General features: G+C 50.6%; 7 protein-coding genes across 7 annotated transcripts; 3 read left to right on the forward strand and 4 right to left on the reverse strand.

Annotated features, from left to right (window-relative positions):
- Nucleotides 1-35: 35 nt before the first annotated feature.
- ALT_3974 (putative MFS alpha-glucoside transporter) lies at nt 36-1,785 on the reverse strand (the record flags this gene model as incomplete). Its single annotated transcript, XM_089599663.1, has 2 exons — nt 36-1,412; nt 1,474-1,785. 2 exons carry the CDS (start codon nt 1,783-1,785, stop codon nt 36-38), a joined length of 1,689 nt encoding a protein of 562 aa, XP_089456001.1.
- A 2,388-nt stretch (nt 1,786-4,173) lies between these two features.
- Nucleotides 4,174-6,181, reverse strand: atg15 (triglyceride lipase ATG15; the record flags this gene model as incomplete). Its single annotated transcript, XM_033564680.1, has 2 exons — nt 4,174-5,919; nt 5,978-6,181. The coding sequence occupies 2 exons, from the start codon at nt 6,179-6,181 to the stop codon at nt 4,174-4,176; spliced, it is 1,950 nt and encodes a 649-aa protein (XP_033420571.1).
- A 474-nt stretch (nt 6,182-6,655) lies between these two features.
- Nucleotides 6,656-8,932, forward strand: ALT_3976 (VPS9 domain-containing protein; the record flags this gene model as incomplete). The annotated part of the gene is made up of 2 exons (XM_033564681.1): nt 6,656-7,002; nt 7,060-8,932. The coding sequence occupies 2 exons, from the start codon at nt 6,656-6,658 to the stop codon at nt 8,930-8,932; spliced, it is 2,220 nt and encodes a 739-aa protein (XP_033420572.1).
- A 520-nt stretch (nt 8,933-9,452) lies between these two features.
- ALT_3977 (uncharacterized protein) lies at nt 9,453-10,961 on the reverse strand (the record flags this gene model as incomplete). Its single annotated transcript, XM_033564682.1, has 1 exon — nt 9,453-10,961. One exon carries the CDS (start codon nt 10,959-10,961, stop codon nt 9,453-9,455), a length of 1,509 nt encoding a protein of 502 aa, XP_033420573.1.
- A 354-nt stretch (nt 10,962-11,315) lies between these two features.
- Nucleotides 11,316-12,662, reverse strand: ALT_3978 (uncharacterized protein; the record flags this gene model as incomplete). The annotated part of the gene is made up of 1 exon (XM_033564683.1): nt 11,316-12,662. The coding sequence occupies one exon, from the start codon at nt 12,660-12,662 to the stop codon at nt 11,316-11,318; it is 1,347 nt and encodes a 448-aa protein (XP_033420574.1).
- A 1,316-nt stretch (nt 12,663-13,978) lies between these two features.
- On the forward strand, nt 13,979-16,623 carry ALT_3979 (RING-H2 finger protein; the record flags this gene model as incomplete). Its single annotated transcript, XM_033564684.2, has 3 exons — nt 13,979-16,123; nt 16,176-16,451; nt 16,516-16,623. The coding sequence occupies 3 exons, from the start codon at nt 13,979-13,981 to the stop codon at nt 16,621-16,623; spliced, it is 2,529 nt and encodes an 842-aa protein (XP_033420575.1).
- Nucleotides 16,624-17,444: 821 nt separating this feature from the next.
- ALT_3980 (phosphoribosylglycinamide formyltransferase) lies at nt 17,445-18,159 on the forward strand (the record flags this gene model as incomplete). Its single annotated transcript, XM_089599664.1, has 2 exons — nt 17,445-17,855; nt 17,917-18,159. 2 exons carry the CDS (start codon nt 17,445-17,447, stop codon nt 18,157-18,159), a joined length of 654 nt encoding a protein of 217 aa, XP_089456002.1.
- Between the last annotated feature and the right edge of the window lie 709 nt (nt 18,160-18,868).

Raw genomic sequence — 18,868 nt, forward strand, 5'->3', positions numbered from 1 at the left:
ATCTCCAAAAGGGCCGAGGCAACTCAATTCATCAATCATACAGCAAGCGTTACGGTTGGGGTCACACCGAGCCCGGCCATCTGTTGGGCATGGTAGTCGCTCACCACCTGGCTCTCCACGGTCTCATCGAAGACATCGACCTGCGTACTGGAGAACTTCCTTGCGCTGACCTTACGCTCGAACAAAAGGTCGAGCTCGGCGAACGACCGACCTCTGGGCTCAGGGACACGGAAGTAGGTGTAGATGATGCAGAGGAAGCAGATTCCTCCCCAGAAGAAGCCGGTGTAGTTGCCCCAGTCCCAAGCTCCGGGATTCAGCATGTACGGCGTGAAGACACCGCAGATGATACCCACGACGTTGTACAGGTTGCGGCCGAGGACAACGGTCTTGATCTGCAGGCGGCGGGTGGAGAGCTCGGCAACGAGCGAGTACGCCACCGTTCCCACTGTCAGCTGGTAGACCAGCGCCCAGCAAATCATCATAGAGCCTGTGGCGAGAGATGCCTGGTCTCGGTGTGCCTCTGGTACCAGACCGAGGAAGCCCATGACAAGGAGCATGACGCAGAGACCGCAGAGACCGCACAGGTACAGCGTTCTGCGTCCAACGCCCAGTGTCATGAGAAACCATGCGCCGAAGACTCCCGCCATGTTGATGCCGTACTGGCCCATGGCGAAAGAATAAGCCTTGGACGCGTCCAAGCCGGCCTGTTCGAGGAAGTAGGTAGAGTAATTCGAGAAGGAGTTGCCGCTCAAGTTCTGCATAGCCCATACCATGCAGACAATCTCCGTTCGGCGCAGGTCAGTGCCCTTAAAACAGTCGAGGTAGCTGGCGCCCTTGGTGATCTTCTCTTCCAGCGCAGTCGTATGAACCATCATGGCAATGGTCTCATCAGCATTGAAGTCTTCCTGCACAGTGGTCAACCGCAACAAGGCCTTCTTAGCCTCCTGCGTCCTGCCCTTGCGCACAAGCCACCATGGCGATTCCGGGGCCAGGAGGATGCCAAGAAGCAACGGCGCAGGCCACATCCACTGCAGGCCATAGGGAATACGGTACGCCCACTCATCGTTACGATCGATCATTGATCTGATCACTCCTATACCAATCAATTGTCCAAGTCCCCAGCAAAAGTTGACGTAGGTGGTCAGGTAGCCACGCAAAGCCACGGGACACACTTCCGAGGCATACGTGATTGTGAGAGTCTGGAATACACCCCACGGAACACCAGCGAGGATTTCGGCCGCAAGTAGAGCTTGAACGTTCGGAGCCGTGAAAAAGATGGCGGTGAAAGCGGTGATCAAGATGAGACAGGTAATGAGAGTATAGCGGTATCCGAAACGTTCTGAAGCCCAACCATTGAGGAAGAGACCGATGATCTCTCCAACTGCGGCACCGTTGCTAAGGCCTGCTTGCCACTATACCACGACATCTCAGCACACATAGGGCAGAAAGGGGGTAGGTGGGCGGAGAACTTACCCGAGCCGGCACTTGGTACGACCCGTCTGCGGTCAGCTCACCGTACTTGCGATTGAACTGCGGGAAGGCATAGAAATTGTTGACAAGACTGATATCGTAGCCCTCCATGGCAATACAGGTAGAGATCAGCAAGCTCCACCCAACGGCTTTGGGGTAGGTCTTGATGCCTTGCCAGAGCGACATGCGATGTTCCTTCTCCGTCGCCGCTCTGGCATTGTGAATGACCTTGGCCGCAGACCCTGTGGAATCACGGCGAGGATCGTACTCCCCCGCTGGCCCAATGGCATCCTGCGCCTTTTCGGAAGCCATCATGCAAGTGCAATTGACGGCCTTCAGCCGAACCGAGGGGTGTAGAAGGGAGTTGTGAATGATTTGTACAATGGGACCACACGGTCTAGACTGACCAGAGAATGAAATGTTCCGTGTCAAGGTAACATGTAGTGGAAATGAAGAATAGAGAAGCGAGAAAAACCAGGGACGATCGCTGAATTTAAGGCCTCGGGGGAGAAGGACAGGAGGACCCCCACCTTCAAGCTCAGGAACCGGTTTGAGGGTATGGAGGGTAGAATCGTGATCTTGTGATTAGTAGCTAGTACCTCTCTAGAGTCTGGAGCAAGAGAGAAAAAGGTCCGGGATCTTCTGTTGTTTTCTCTCAGTTAGGACTAGAAGCAAATAGAATTTCAGGCCAAAGGATTGGATCAATGGATATTGGCCGGGTCATGACACGAGGCTTTTTCTTTGCGGGGAACGGAGAGGGAAGAAGAAGAGTTTGAATTTTTGTTTCTGGAGCGGCTACTACCTTAGACGGTTAGTGTAGGTGAGCGTGGTGATGGGATTCGCTCGAAGCTTCTACGAGAATAGGATTGCATTAGCTATGGCTGCTGGGCTGGAGGCTTCTGGCTTCGAGAATGGCTTAGGGCTCTAAGCTTGTTTCTTCCATGTCGCTTTTCTATAGGCGCAGAATTTGCGGTGGTCTTTATTGTCGCTATCCCGCCCCTTCTCCCGACCGAGTGCCATCACCGCACATCGCATCAGTCACCCAGGACAGTGACAATGAGGTCTTTTAGATTCTCATCTTCTGTCTAGAATCTGAAACCATAAATTGGATTATTTCTAACCCCAGACTCCACAGACCTAGCGTGGGGAAATGATCTAGTCACTCGACGTGTCCCGCATTCTGACAGTCGATCTGCGGAGGTCAGGAATGCGCCTTCAGGATCACCACGAGCGCCTTTCCAATGCATCAACGACCGAATCAGGGCTCGAGATTGCGAATATGCTTTCTTCGGCGCGTCATGTGAATGGCCAGCACCAAAAATTCCCAAGAAACGCGCTTCAGAACGTAGAAAAAGAGGCCTATCGGTTTCTGAGCATCGGAAACCGGAATCCGTAGTGACTTTTGTATGGCCGCTGAATATCAAACCACATTCAACATCTGCAGACGACGGATCGTCTCCTCCAATTTCTGGGGAAAACCACATGTAAGGGATATGCTAATGCACCCCACAAACTCTCCATCAAATCGATCTACATCTACATATCGAGAGCTGTCTGGAGCTGACCTGGAAGGCTGAAATCCAACGTCTAGCTCATGCCGAACTTAACCTCGCTTGGCTCAATCGGCCTCTCCAACATCTGACTGGGATTAGATCGTTGTCAAAGCCGATGGATTACATTCCCGAAAGTCATTATGGCCTCTATCCCTGCCTTACCAACCACGGCGTTTGATAGCGACGCCACATGGCAAAGAAAGTCAATTTCAAGGGTCTCGAGGGCGTTTTCAACCAATCGCTCTCTCACCAGGGCCTGGGCGCGACCTTCTGGCGTATTTGGCTGATATAATCTCAACCCAAGCCCTCTTGCTGGGCTTCAAGTACGGAATCGCTCGACCGAGATGTTAGCATACTGGATAGCCGCCTCGTGTATGTTCCTATTTATCGCGTAATACCTCGGGTAGTCTGGACGCTGTCAGTAGCTGGTCTTTGTACTCGAAGTCGATTCGGCTTTATTCACTCACCTTGTACTTTTGCCGGCCCGGTCAAGGTAGGTTCCTTGCTGACCACCACACGAGCGTGTTTACAAGGTACTACCATCACCCATCCGGTATAACGTTAAACATACCATTTTGTTGTCAGACCGAAAAGAGCGCATAGATTTGGAATCAAGACTGACACATCGCCTGTTTCATTGCGTGCCTCAAATTAGTAGCAACCACCAAGTACAACTGGTAGATAGCTGTTTTACAGTTGTATTCGAATCTATGCCGTGTCTTCTGGCAGCTCCATCGGGTTTAGAGAAAATGGGAAGGAATAACTTCATATGGACTCTATTCAAAAATCATAGTGAAACCCACATCTGCTGATAAATTAACCCAAGTGTATCCCAATAACGAGTCGGTATCTAAATTTCAATTTCCCAACAACGAGAGGATGGTTTCTGAGAGAAAAAAAAAAAAAAAAAAAAAAAAAAAAAACGGCAAGATGATCAACGTAACCAGTAAGCTTGACCAGTCCCAAAAAACAAAGAATCAGGCGAATCACTAACGCAGAACGCCTTCATGACACCAGCGCCAAAAGAGAACCAAAGAATCAAGCCAAAATCAGTCGCTCGTATATGGTCATCACGAGGTTTATGCAAATGGTGGTAGGATGAAATGATTCACAACCACACCCTTATTGAGCGTTGATGGCAGGGTGAAGTCTAGCGTAGTTCGGTGCCGGTCGACCCAACACAAATCAAACCGAAGAAAATACTGGAAGTACATGTGTGTTTGTTCGTAGGGGACGGAGTCGAGTATGGCGCGCTAGGCCCGGAGGTGATAGGATGAGTTGCCGTTGTGGACTCGTCATAGCAACCCCAGAAGAAACCCGGGTCATCGCAGGTGGATGTTGTGGCAGGTGACGATGTGATGGACGCAGTCGTGCTGGTGGGATCGCGACAACCGAACCATCCAGGATCTTCGCATGTGGAGGTAGATGAAGTTGGATATGTAGTTGGCGTGGGTATGGTGGTAGTGACAGGTGGGACGGGAGTTGCCTCTGTCGTTGTAGTCGGATCTTTGCAGCCGAACCACCCGGGAGTTTTACATGTTGACGTCGACGTAGTCGTGGTGGTAGTCGTAGAAGTGGTGGTCGTAGTGGTCGTGCTTTCGTCTAAACAGCCCCACCAGCCGGGTGTCTGGCATGTCGACGTCCGGGTTGTGGTAGGAGCGGTGGTAGTGGTAGTAGTCGAAGTCGTCGTGCTTTCAGACCCATTGCTTTTGAAAAACTTCCACAACTCGCAATCATAGCACTCCTCCTCGGGTGCGCAAGGAGGGAGGTCTTCATATACCTCGAGGACGTCGGAAATCACGGCTTTGATACGGTGGGTTGAAAGTGCAACACGCCATCCCTTATCTTCAACGGTATCATAAACGCACATTTGGCCGGTATGGCAGGCGGACTCCATCGCATACCCACCCCATGTGCAAATAGAACCGACTCCGTTGCACGTTCCCATATATACTGGGTCGGCCGTGTGTCCAAAATGGTAAGCTCCAGTGTATTGTCGCGACTGAGGAAGTCTGGGATCGTGACCCGGCGGACTCGGTAGACCCAAGCGAGCCGCAGGCAGGGCTTCAGGGACAGCCTCGAACGTGACGACAGGTAGTCCAAATGTAAGGCCAAGGAGACTGGACATCGCACCACCCAGAGAATGGCCTGTCAACCAGACATTTGCGTCTGGATACATGTCTGTCACATTCGAGTAAAGGTCGATGGCGGCCCTGTAATATCTATTTTCGTCGTTCATGGCCTCAACGATGCAAGTCAAGTTGGCTGTAAAAGCTGATTGCTGGCAGTCACAGACCTGTCGCCAGAGGTACGAGCCTCCCTGCCCACAGCAACAGCTGAAGAACAGATTATCGTTGATCTTATCGTTCGTGGTTGTGCCGGCACCATCGAACAGGGCCGGGGTAGTTCCTTTCAAGGATATGACGATAGTGCTGTTCGTTTTATCTGCATATATATGGCCCCTCAATCCGTCCGACTGCCACCCAAAGCTTGACGAATAGTTGAAACGGCCGTGAATATAGTGCCAGTCCTCGGTGCCAGGTTCCTCGATATAGTCGTTGGCCGTCATCTTTGCAAATGTGAGAACGCTTTCTTTATCTGTGACATTTGGACCAGCCAATGTATCCATCACCCACTCTGACGGCGACAGTGCGACCGCCTCCCCGCTTGACCTCGCAGCCGCCAGGTATCCTTCAATGACTGACAGCCGGCGGTCCGCAAGCCGCTGGATGGTAAGAGGGCTTGATGAAGCAACGAGGGGAGTATCAAATGTGACGAGTTCCTTCTCAAGGCCATCGTCTGAAACAGCCCAAAGGCGTGTGTGTGGCTTGATATCGAGCCTCCTGTGAAGATCTGGTTGGTCATGAGTACCTCGCTGGTATATGTGGCGAAGCGTCTATTGAATCAGAACAATCAGTTTTTTGCATCTAAAGACATCGACGTATAAACCTTACAAACTCATGAGTACCCGTAAGGGCTGGAGGGCCTGTTAGAGGGATCTGGGGGCCAAGGAAGGGTGAACCGGACGATGAAGGGTCGAAGTATACATGATCGTGAGCGGAGACGACGCTCGGAAGCAGGGCAACAGATAAGAGAAGACCCGATATACTCATATCTTGCAGAACGTGTCGTTTAGTCCTTTTCCGGCTGCTTTTCATGATGGAAATCGATATTCAAGGGAATCTTGGGGATGACTCGAAGAAGCAATCACCGTCGTACAGATGCCTATCAGCGGCGATGACTTATCGCTGGGGGCAGTGACGCAGCCCGGAGATAGCCAGATGATAGCGCACGTGATAGACTAGAAACGCGTGACACCAGTTGTGGGGACTCTCCCAAAGCGGTAATCATCTACCTCTCTAAGCTACATATACTCTACTACATCTCTGTCACTGTTGAGAGTTTTACTGGCTGTTTAATATGTCTGTTGGTACTGGTTGATACCTTCAGTTGTTTGCTGTTTTGTTCCTCATCTCAGTTCTTCGATTTGTTCTTCTGCTGTATCTCGAAATCTGTCCTGATTACCCGCTGACCCATTTTGTCACGGAGACGCAGGTATTGCCCGGATCAGCTGGACTGCGAGGGAATAGCTTTCAATAATAAAAAGCGCAGGGTGCATGCTTTGAAGAGCCATGTCGTCGCATTCTTCGGTCAATGACGCTGCGAAGCCTCGTCTCCATACTGCTCGATCATTTCCGCGAATGGCCAACCCGGAATTGAGCTCCTTTGCCCGCACCAGGGCGAAGACTGTTCAATCAGTAGCAATTCCAGAGTTGGTGGACTCGGCCGCGCTCCCCCTTCCTTTGTCAGTAGAGGACGATGAGCAAGATAATGGTCCGGACTTGTTTGAGAAGAGGGGTTCCTCGGAATCGGAAGCAGGAGATGATGGGCAACAGGGCGAAGAGGTCTCTGTTCTGTCTCGGGGCCTGCAGGATCAACACGAAGAGCTACCAATTGAACTAATGAGCCTAACTGACCGGTAGGTCAGACTACTCCATTTACAACTTGCTCAAGCATTAACATATCTTTCTTCTAGGTTCGTTAACTCGTTGGGCGCCAAGGTACACTCCTCTCCGCCGACCATCGAGAAGATATCTCAGCGCTTTCAAGACTTTTACGTACGGGCTGAATCGCACATTGCTACTCATATATCAGCCCTGGCGTCTCGAATAAACCGTGATCCTTCTCCTAACCCTCCCCCACCCCGTGCTTCTCGGGGGTTCGGCCAGTCTAAATCAACAAACAGAGATTCAGGCAATGTTCCGTCCAGCCGGCAGATGTTGACAGCATCAGAGGTTGCTGAACGGCGAAAGGCTCGAAAGTCGCTCGCCTCTAAAGGGGCAGCTCTGGAAGAAGCTATCGAGCGAAGAGCTTGTGAATGCGTCTATGACAAAATCTGGAGGCATAAGAGCACATTGGATGAAGTTCGGGATGAGAAGTTGCGTTCAAAAACAGCAGCGTTACTCTTGGTTGGGATAAATCTGAAGGACCTCGGGATTGACATCGACATGGCCACTATCAACGAAGAGGATCAGAAAGAGGCGGATCAGTGCCTCTCCGTTGCCCGTGAATGTCTGGCAAGAATGAATGAAGCGAAATATCCTTTGGGGAAGCTTCAGCATCTGGCTGGCGCACACAAGGCTATCGTTGATGCATTGACAAAACTTCTTCCTTCGTCTTCCTCGGCTGATGAGATCCTACCCACCTTGATCTATACGCTTATCACTTGCCCGCCAGAAGGTATCAACATCATTAGTAATCTTCTCTTCATACAACGGTTCCGATCGTCAAACAAAATCGATGGTGAGACGGCTTACTGCTTAACCAATCTTGAAGCTGCAATCAGCTTCCTGGAAAATGTAGAACTATCGGAGCTACGAGCGGACGAAGCGCAGGAAGGAAAAGTTCAGCTGAACAATGAGACGGCAGTTACTTCTGACAGCCCTGACACCTCTCAACGAATTAGCAAGGCCCCCGTGTCTACCGTTACAAAAGCGACCGCTTCTCCGGAGATCTCCAAATCAGATGTCAAGGAAGATGCTGCCGAGAGACTACTTAAGCAACAGCCACCCGCGGCAAGTCAACAACCTCGTTTGAACTTGTTCCAACCTCCGTCAAAAGTACTTGGTGCTGCCAACGATGCTGTTCGCAACACTGCTGATCAAGGGCTGAAGAATATTAGCGCATCGCTGGACAGCAGCTTCAACTTTCTGTTCGGCCGTCTCAAGGAGTTGCAATCCAGCCAACTATCCACCAAAGACGGTGGAAGTCCAATCTTGCCGAAGACGTTAGCAGAAGCTCGTCGTCTGGTCACTTCTCCCCCTTCCCTTGATAAGGGTGTCTCTCGGGATATTGCAGTGGGAGATTCGTTAGCGACTCCGGATCGACCTCCGCTGCGGCGACTAAGCTCAAAGGCGGAAGATACCTTCATGGGTCTAGTCAGTGGACACAGGACCCCCCGTGATCGTAGCACGGACAGTGTGAGGACGCAGGCCAGCTCGAAAGTGGCCGCTGCCACCGCAGGTTCGCTAAAGGATGAGCCTTCGTCAGTTGCCTCTCAAGCCAACCCTTTGCCTGCCACCCCTCTAGAGTCAATGAGAAACTTCGGAAACAGCATCAATCCGCTTAATCATATTCCAGGGATGATACGGAACTTCGGGCGCAGCACGCCGGACTCGGCAGGAAGTTTCCCCACTCTTTCTCCTTCAGAGAAGACCAAGGCTTCACCTTCTTCTCGGGAAGTCCCCAGAAATATCAGCGGTAACCCGTCTAAGATCGATCCGCCTATTGAGAGATTTCTCCAAACCCAACATGCCAACGACCTGGCAATAGGCGATGTATCCGTGTTGCTTGAAGACTACAAACGTCTTGCAGCAGCGTTATTCAGACAGGCTTCGGACGCGAGTTAACTCATGCCTATTTCTTTACCACTTCCCGCATTCCTATGTCTTTCTCGCATTGTTTGTTTCTTGTTTGATCTCCGGCGTTCATGACACTATATGATAGATTGCAGATGGCGTCCATTTTCAGGTGGTGGAAACATAAGCTCTAGAATCGTTTCAAGGATGGTAGCATTATCGGGAGTTAGCGAGTGCAATTTCGATGCAATTTGAAGTGCTGATAGGAAAAGAAAACATATTCATCAGTCAATATTTCAATTGCACAAGGGTATAATGATGCTATTAACATATGCCTCCTAAACAGGATTCTGTCTCGAGCAGATTTCGTAAGATGATGGGAAACACACGGCGCGATCTTCAGCATGACATCTTCATTGCTGCTTGCAGCAGCTTAACATGGCACTTCTCAGAGACGTCGAACTAGGTAGAATAAAGAGAAATAAAAGTAGTAGCAGCCGGCCTCATTACGAAGTTCTGTTCAACCACCAGGGTCGATAGTGTTGCTGCACTGACCTGTGACGATTGTGCTTCATGGGGTACGACCACGTAGCACCTCTGCACCGCCCGTCTTCATTTCATTCAGCTTTTTTTCTAAATCCGAATTTTCCTCCTTAACAGCATCATTTCTTCTCTTTATTTCCGCTTCGAACATAGCAGCCGTCCTCCGTCGAGCGCGGCGCAGTTCCTTCATTTCTGAAAGTAGCTTGGAGAATTCGTCAAGCAACTGATCGCCGCAGTCTTCCCATTCATCGATACTTAAATTCGAAAGGTATGTTTGGCGATCCTCTTTAGATAGTTTCATGAGGAAAGAGACTCTGTCTTCTTCTGTTGATCCAGATGGATCCTGCGATGGGTTCAAGGTAGCGGTGGCTCGTGCAGTGGCGGGATCGAAATCAAACGGCTCAGCCTGGAGTTCTTCAAGAGTCTTCTTGGACAAAATTTCAGGAGGATAGTCTGCTTCTAGGCTTCGCTTCTTCGTCTGGGTCGTATCTGAGCTTATGCGCTTGACCGAAGCACGTCTAGAGAAAGGATCGCGGATCGTCTCGTCGTCGTCGAGATCGTCGAAATGGGTAATGTCGAACGCAGTTAAGGATGGTTCGCTGTCGCCCTTTCCATGATCATTTGCGAATAGCTCTGGGTCTCCATCCGCTCCATGGGAGTGGAATCTGGTAATGCTGTCTTTTCTCTGAGGTTGTGCTCTTGGGCCGGTGGTGCGCCGAGTTGGAGAGATGTCCAGCTTGTCGAGGAGGGACGGCTTTGGCGGGCTGAAACGCGTCCTCGGAGTTGCTGTCATACTGCGAGGGAGGACAATTCTCCTGCCTGCGTTTGCTGATGAAAACGTAGTAGAGAACTTTGCCAATTCCCCCTGACTCTGGTGGCCGGGCTTAGTATGTTTTCGTTTACTGGCACTCCAGAAGCCTTCTAGACGTTTGCTTAGAGGTTCCTCCGCATGACGGTGTCCATGGGACATGTACCAGTCGTTATTATCTTCAGTTTTATCGTCGCCCGCGACGGACGTCATTTGGCTGGTATCATCGTCGGCATCGGCATCAGCTGATTCGAAGCCCGCAGTTTTGATGGCCTTGTCTCCCAAGTTCTCATACCAGTTCGACGAATATGGACGACGTCCGTGACGGAATTGATGCAGAATCTTCCCTTCTGGCTCCTGGTACAGCACACTCTGCACTGGCGGCAAGTGATGTTGCTGCTGTTGCGGTCGTTGAATTTCTTCAACATCAACCACGCTTGTTCCAGCAACAGTCGACTCATCGATCCCCTCAACGTCCGTGTCAAACATGTCCCGGTGCACGCCACTTTCATGCGCTGCCTGCGACGCCTCTGGAAATGTCACTCCCCCATAAGCATCCAATTGTGCTCTTCCATTCATCCCCACAGGCACGGGAGCAACAAGTTGAGTTTGGGGAACTTCGACTCTCGCCTGTTGCGCTAAGAGCTGCCGGGACTGATTCGGTGCATCAGCCTTGGATTGACGAGGTGGACCAGCCTCCTTGGAATGGATATAGTCTCCCACCCCCATGGTTACTTGGATCAAAGGCTTCGGAAGGCAGACATTCAATCTTAAGCTCGCTGAATGTTCACCGCAGTAGATTGATATGGAATATGCCGGTCACTGCCTACAAAGCGGTGAGATTGTCAATCTCAGCGTCAATATTCAAATTCTGGCTGCCCAAGAGCAGATTCCAAACGCGTTATTTCCACGGCGCGCCGGACTGATACTCACGAAGTCACGTGGCGATAAGCAGCTGGATTGCAGCAGAGAGGAAGATAAGGTTAGTTTCAAGTTACGTGTTTATGAGGTTTATCTGTGATTGTTAAGCTATTTACATACAACACATTCCCATTCATGAACCAAGCGCAAAGTTGAGATCTTCTAGAACCCCATACCAGATGAAGCCATCGAAGCATTGTCATCAATGTGAAAGTGCTCCAATGTGGAGGCAACACTTCTGCCACGTTGCCTTGCTTTTTCAAGGAATTCTCTGGATTTGAGAATTTCCGACTGTCTTTTTTCCATTGCAAGTCGTCGCTCACGTCTGGCTTGAATAGAGTCATGCAGATGGTCGGCATCCTCTTTCACAGAACTGCGATCGTCAATATCATATTCCTCGTCCTCTTGGCGTGGGACACATGACACAAAGAGATCTCCAATCCAAAGTGATACCATACCCCTGAGCTCCAACAGCTCAGGAGAATCCGAGTACGGGGGAGAGACAAGTATCTCATCCATCCTCGCCGCAATTTGCTGTGCTTCTTCGAGTTCACGCGCTCGTACGCCCGTAATAAGCTGATGCTTTCTGTGCTTAGATCCGGATTCGCCGTCGAACCCTTGCCCTAATTCTTCATCTTCCGAAAATTCTCCGGGCGAGTCTTCATGGCGACTGTAGATATCTTCTCTGGCTAAATTACTCTCCTCTTGGACAACGTATATCCACAGACCGAACATTGCCGGGTAAAAATGCAAGGAACTGATAGCGTCGGGAGCGGACTTGCGGTATGGGTGTTGGATAATAAGCCTCTCGTAATAGTGCTTGGCATCTTCAAATCCCTTCCGTGTAAAGTACGGCCTTGAGACATGCCCTCCTCCGCTTTCGTGTTCGTCACCATTCAGCTGAACCCCTGATGCGTTCTCTGCTACCTGGCGGCCACGTCGAAGCAGGATCTCAGCGCCAATGCCCCATCTGCCGTCAGTGCGAACATCGATGGGAGAACCGGCAAATTCTTCGCGGAGTATCAACCCCCAGGCTCTTCCGGCACGCATGTAGTCACCTTGCAGAAGACAGCGGTGCAGAATGGAAGTGATGACTGCCAGGTGTTGCAGTCGAAGATTGCCCTGATAGGCACTGGATTGTGGAGGATATATTGGAGGAGACAAGGAAGAGAGACTTTTCAAGATATGGCCACGATTCTCTTTCTTGGTAGACTCGCTCTTAGCAGGGGCATGAGGGAAGAGACCTCCAGGTAATTCTTGATCGAATGAAAGGCCGGCAACGCGATATTGATGGGCTTCTTCAGGAGACAATGTTAGCGACGGAGCAGAGGGCGCTATTTCCGACGCAGCATCCGTCGTTTCCCCTTCGCCATCTCCATTGTCGTCGCCCCAGTCATCAGAATGCTTCTTGCGCTTTCTGGCCTCATAGCGAGCTACCCGCACGCTGGCAGGTTGCTGCCATGATGGAAGAGGCAAAGAGAACGCAGATGCCGAGGGAACGAACGCCATAACAAATGCCGAACTCCGAAATAGCAGTAACCAGAGGTAAATCACGGGAGATGGACCCTGTATGAGTTCAAGAAAGTCGTGATTTTTTTCCCCTTCTGGTAACGTTTTTTTTTTCTGCTCAGATCAAAAGCCGTCTTCTCAGGCGGAGGACATATTATCCTCCAACTGGAGCAGTTGAAGCTTCAAGACATCAAGCACACTAAAGCAATGATCCTGAAAATAGCAGTGAATCATTATGCTTGTATTATACTTTGCTTCAACAATAATAACACCCATTCAAAATAGAACCATCTTTGCAGGTGACTGTTTTCTAGAAATTCATGACGCGGTAGACTAGAGACGTACCTATCTTGAATCCTTCACCGTGGAGTACTGGCTGGTGAGTTGTGAGCCTAAGGCCCCACAAGGCCTAAATGGGAACAGGCGAATCACCTGCTGCAAGCTGACTTGACTAATAATCGGCCAAATTGGAATCCCGCCGAAACCACACCCAAGCGCTGGACTGTTGGAGGCTTGGACTGTTGGATGACGAACAACGAGATCAACAACGATCACTACTAACTACTACTTTACTAGACAGCGACCAACTCAAATTGGGACGAGAGTAGTTAGTGTCTGGACTCTGGCTCATAGCTTAAAGAGTCCAAAGACTACTCCGTAAAGAGGTCGACTGCCTATCATCTTCTGATTCCTGTCTATGGTCGGCGTCCCGCCATCATCGTCATCACCATCAGCAACAGTATTCAACAGTATTCAACAGTACGAGCATAAATAATACTCCGTACAGTCTCGTCGCTCAGCTTCACTAGTTCGATTCTTGCTAAGTCGCTCTTCAGTTCTGCTACTGATACGCTCATTGTTCTCTTCGATCGTCGCTCCCTTTGGTGTCCGACCTCTGGCGGGCTGCACCCTTGGACTGCTGACACGTCGGAGAAACTGTCCTCTGGCAATACCCCTTTAGGTGGTGACAACAAAGCTTCCTGAGACCTCCAGAAACCTCTTATTACAAGGATCTCGTGCTTGCAAATGTTGTATGGTATGGCTTAAAGGTCAGTTCTCTTAGATCTTCCAAGGTACTCTCGAACCACTTCTTCGAGTTGTCGAATATTTCTGGATTGCTATATTTTCTTTGTGGCCTTCATCTGTGATTTGATCAGCTCGTCCTTTTTGTATGCTTCAGGTGTTCATAGTTCGATTGCATGTCGCTGCTGTTATCCATCTGACTAATGTTGGGTTCTTTAGTCATCCGTCCTTCCATGGCCATCTACAGTTTATAAACAATCATCGCCACTTCCCATTCTCACATCTTCGTGACTATGGGACAGTCCTCTTCTACACAAAGGAATCAACGCCACACGACTCCCTCAGATCAGCCCACCTTCCTCCGCACCGACCGTGATCGACTGAATCTCAATGAAGACATGAATCACAGGCCGAACTCTGATCAGGCCGAGGACACCGCGCTCCCGTCAGGAGCAGAACCGAATGGCGGCATCTACCATACTTCTCATTCAGCTCAAGGCAATACAGAGGTCGCGACATGGCAGGCGACAGATACTCCAACTGCTGAGCAACCTCAGTTGACAAGGATGGAGAGTATACACGAGGAAGATGGTTCTCGGCACGAACCGGATCAGCAAGAGTATCGCTCTGCGATACTTGCGCGAATGGCCGCTCGACGTCAGTCTACAATGTCGAGATTAGGTTCCAGGATACTACCGAACTCAGTTATTCGTGGCCTTCTTAATAGTGAAGAGGAGACTCCGGCAGAGGGACAGGCTCACAGACATGGAGTTGTAGCAAGATCAGTCCCGAGATCGGAGTCTCATAGCAGCAGTCGCTTTAGTCCTTTCACGTCGCTCAGCTCGAGAAGCATCCCCAGGCGGCGATTGATCAGAGTACCCTATTTTATTCCACGAACTGATCCGTCCTTGACTCCTGATACGCCCACCAGTTCGGCATACTTGAACACATCATCAGAGCAAGCCCCACAAACCGCCAGAGGATCGTGGCGTCGCAGTGCCCGACTGAACCGCGTTCGAAATTCATTATCGGCGCCCATCACGCAGATGTTTGGCCATCCGTCCACCGCAGATCCTGAGATGACAGAACACCCACATTTCCGGGAGGGTCTGGGCGACCATCCCGACATTCGTCTGCCACCACTGAGTGCCATGGACACTAGCATGGATTTTGATCACGCGCATGAACTTGATTCTGTGGAACCTGCAGCGGGTGGCAATCGTCTGCCAATGCCGCCACTCTTCTCACAGTCCACTCAGAACACTTCGGCTTCACGTCAATTACCGGGACCTTTACGTGCAAGACCCTCCAGAGTTCTTCGGCGTGATGAGCACACTCCTCTTTCACGGGTTCTGCAATTGGCTGCGGCTGCGATTGCTGCCCAGCTCTCTGGCGCGGCGGGCCCAGTACTGCCCAACATCCAGTCTTTGGGCAATGATGGCCTAGAAGGGTCGCTCGAAAACTTCATCCAAAGTCTACAGCATGCCACATCAGCACAAACCGCCTCGAGTGACACCGGAAGTGCTTCAGGAGAGAACAGCCCTCCCCAGCCTGTTAACTTTCTACGGGTTTTCAGGTTTGCCAACTCAGACAATCCAACTCCTGCGGCTTCCTCAAATCACTCAACTACGGAACCGGATTCTGCCGGTAGTCGTGGCGATGGCATGGACGTTGACAATCCCGCCGGGGATAACGAGGGCCGCACCGTCACCTTGGTAGTTGTGGGCGTCCGATCTGTTCCCACAGGCAGTGGGCCGTTTGGCGATCAACAGTCGAATGCTGCGCCAGGCTTGGACGCATTATTGCGGCTACCATTCCTAGCACCAGGAAATCCGCCACGAGGTCTGGACAACGGTCCCGCAGTTCCTCTTGCTGATAATCGGTCACGATTCGTACCTAATCGACAACAACTCGGTACCCCTAGCCCTTTGTCGACGAACATTGAAACCTCACCCCAGGGCCTTCGAGGCGCGCGAAGGTTTTCTGACGCTGGAACTCGCGTTCCGTTCCCGTCACTCCCTTCGACTCTCTCGGAGAGTCCTCCGGGTCCCCATCCCCCTCCATCGACACCTGCTGAGCCAGGCTTATCTGCGGTATCTTCAGGTGCATCAACACCCAATCGGAGACTGTCCTCTGCCTCGGCATTGCCTTCAAACCCCTTGCCTCAAGTTGATGAGCATCCGTTGATGCAACCATCAGTTGAGCCTGCGCCTGAATCCACTGCAGACAGGATCCCGTTCCAGCCGTCACATCAACGGCGCCGCAGTGATTCTGAGTATGCCCGTCATCGTGAGCTAGGCTCTGGCGCTGTTCGACGCAATGGTGTCGTGGAACCTGACAACCCCCCTCCTGCGGGCAGAAGCTGGCTGATTTATGTCGTGGGAACCAACCTTTCTGAGAACCATCCTGCTTTTGCAACACCTAGTCTCTTTACTGATGTAAGTTGTTTTCTTGGCATGTCCCGAGACTCAAAGCTAATACAATTTATAGAATCCCACCTACGAAGACATGATTCTGCTTTCGTCGCTTCTTGGACCCGCGAAGCCACCCGTTGCCACCCAAGACGACATCAATCTTGCTGGAGGACTATATCGACTTGTGGAGCTTGCAGGATCGCTCGTCGCAGAGGCTTTGGATGGCGCTGGCGCGATCCAAATCCCCGATGGCGAACGTTGTCTGATTTGTCTCAGTGACTACGAAGCCGCAGATGAGCTCAGGCAATTAACAAAGTGCAAGCACGTCTTTCACCGTGATTGCATTGATCAGGTTTGTCGCCCGTGTGCGCGTGCCTTTATTATGGAAGTGCTTAGGCTAACTATTTGCAACATAGTGGTTGACCACGGGTCGGAATTCTTGCCCTCTATGTAGAGGCCAGGGTGTGAACGAGACGACGAACAACACACCAGTGCCTAACACACAAAATGCACCGGCTGCTTAAGCCTGTCTCGCTGGTTTTGCTCAGACCTATGCGTACGCAAATTAAAGTCAATGACTCGTCTTCATGTTCTCCTTCGTTGGACTTTGGGTTTCTCGACTTCTTTCGACATCCGAATTACTCCAGAGTTGGCATAAGGCGTGTGGCTTATAGTTTGACGGCTGGACGTGAAATCTTATTCCTTTTAGCCTTTCTTTTTGATATCTCTCACGACTACCCCCCATCGCACTGTTTATCGATTGGCTGGCTCTTGATGCTCTGATCAATTCCTATTGTGTTTTACTAGAATTTAGACGGGCAATGGGCTTTTGTCACTTGGCATGATGGAAGTCTTCATACCTTTCGTTACATATTCCTTTTGTTGTCTATCTTCCGTTCGGTCAGAGCGTCGATGCATTATTCCCCCTTCAGGCTCTGCTTTCAGATATTGATGCAATGGTCATTGTGATTCTCGCTGCAGAAGCCCGAATATCAAGTACAGTATCTTATTGTAGCTGCAGTTAGGCGCAATATCAGCTGCAATCATACGGCCTCAGGCACAAAAGCGAGTTGCTACTGCCCCGCATTCCCGCTGAGTCAGCCCACGATCATTTGGACCCCGCTCTCCTTATCAGCAAAAGAAAAGGTCGGAAGTAGGAATCTTTGGCTTCAAGATCGATCACGGATGTTTTGCGCCTGTTGACTCGTCAATTCGTCTTTCCATCCTTTAAATCTAGGTTCAGCAGTCTTATTGATTAGTGCCGTGGAAGAATAACCCATTCTGTCGGCTCTAGATTCCCCGCTGCATCCTTCAAACACAGATATATCCTCCTGACTCAAACGAGATGGAGACTCCGATCCGTCTTACTGTCCTCATTTCCGGCAATGGCTCGAATTTACAGGCGGTAATCGATAAGGTCAACGAAGGTCAAATTCCTGCCAAAATTGTGCGAGTTATTTCCAATCGCAAGGACGCATACGGACTCGAACGGGCAAAGCGGGCAGACATTCCGACTCAGTACCATAACCTTGTGAAATACAAAAAGCAGCATCCTGCGACACCGGAGGGCGTACAAGCAGCACGGGAGGAGTACGACGCCGAACTGGCTCGGCTGGTGCTCGCGGACTCGCCGGACCTGGTCGCTTGTTTGGGATTCATGCATGTGCTCTCGCCGAAATTCCTAGAGCCACTAGAGGCTAAGCAGTTGAAGATTATCAATCTTCATCCTGCTTTGCCGGGGGCTTTTAATGGAGCTGTGGGTTGCCTTTACTTTCCTTCTTTCCTGTTTTCGGTCTGGCTGACTTTGTTTCCGTCAGAATGCGATTGAGCGTGCGCATGCTGCCTGGCTGGAGGGCAAGATCGATAAAACGGGTGTCATGATTCATAATGTGATATCAGAGGTTGACATGGGCAAGCCGATTCTCGTCCGCGAGATTCCCTTTGTCAAGGGCGTTGACGAGGATTTACACGCCTTTGAGCAGAAGGTCCACGAGATTGAGTGGGGTGTGGTAATTGAAGGAGTGCAGCTCGCTATCAACGAAATTCGAGCCCGGCAATGAGAGTTGATGGTCTGGATCATGGATCCTAAGGGCTTACGGGGGAAATAGATGATGTATAAATATGGGGTGACGGCTATGATACTATGATACCTTGCATGACTGTGTTTGAAAGATCTATTGAAAATAATGGTATGGCCACTTTGTCTGCGTCTTCTCCGTCCTTGACAAGTTCAACCTTTTGCTGACATTCCAAAGAGGCACATTGAATCCATTGAGATACCATGACATAGAATAAAGGGCTTAGGCTTTTTGAGGATAATCCTGACCAATCCTTAGTCCTCTGCATTGAATATCTTTCACAGAATTACGGGCTATAGTTGGTTCACCAGGTCTGATGTCTGCAGCGTCTTTTCTGCATTTTCAGCATTCTTTCTAGGAAGATGCCACTCGACTATGCCAACACTGGATTACTCAGATAAGCCATTCCAAGGGACGAACTCAGGATAATGGTTGTCCAAGTTGTGGACAACCAAGCCTCTGATGCCATGATCTACAAGAATGCCATCCGTATTTTGTAGTGCTAACTGTGAATTGACGTCTGGCAACGACCCTTAGTGTTGGGCATGCAGTTGCTACTGCAATGTCTGTGCGCTCTGGGACTATCAGGATTGAGCGCCATCACCCCGCCCATGGGTGCTGATCTTGATATTTGAGTGACACTCAATACCGCCAAGGTACGGGCTGACAGGGTAGTTTGCAGCATACAGGG

Source organism: Aspergillus lentulus (genome assembly GCF_001445615.1).
Source record: "Aspergillus lentulus DNA, contig: Alt08, strain: IFM 54703, whole genome shotgun sequence".
In the NCBI taxonomy this organism is placed as follows: domain Eukaryota; kingdom Fungi; phylum Ascomycota; class Eurotiomycetes; order Eurotiales; family Aspergillaceae; genus Aspergillus; species Aspergillus lentulus.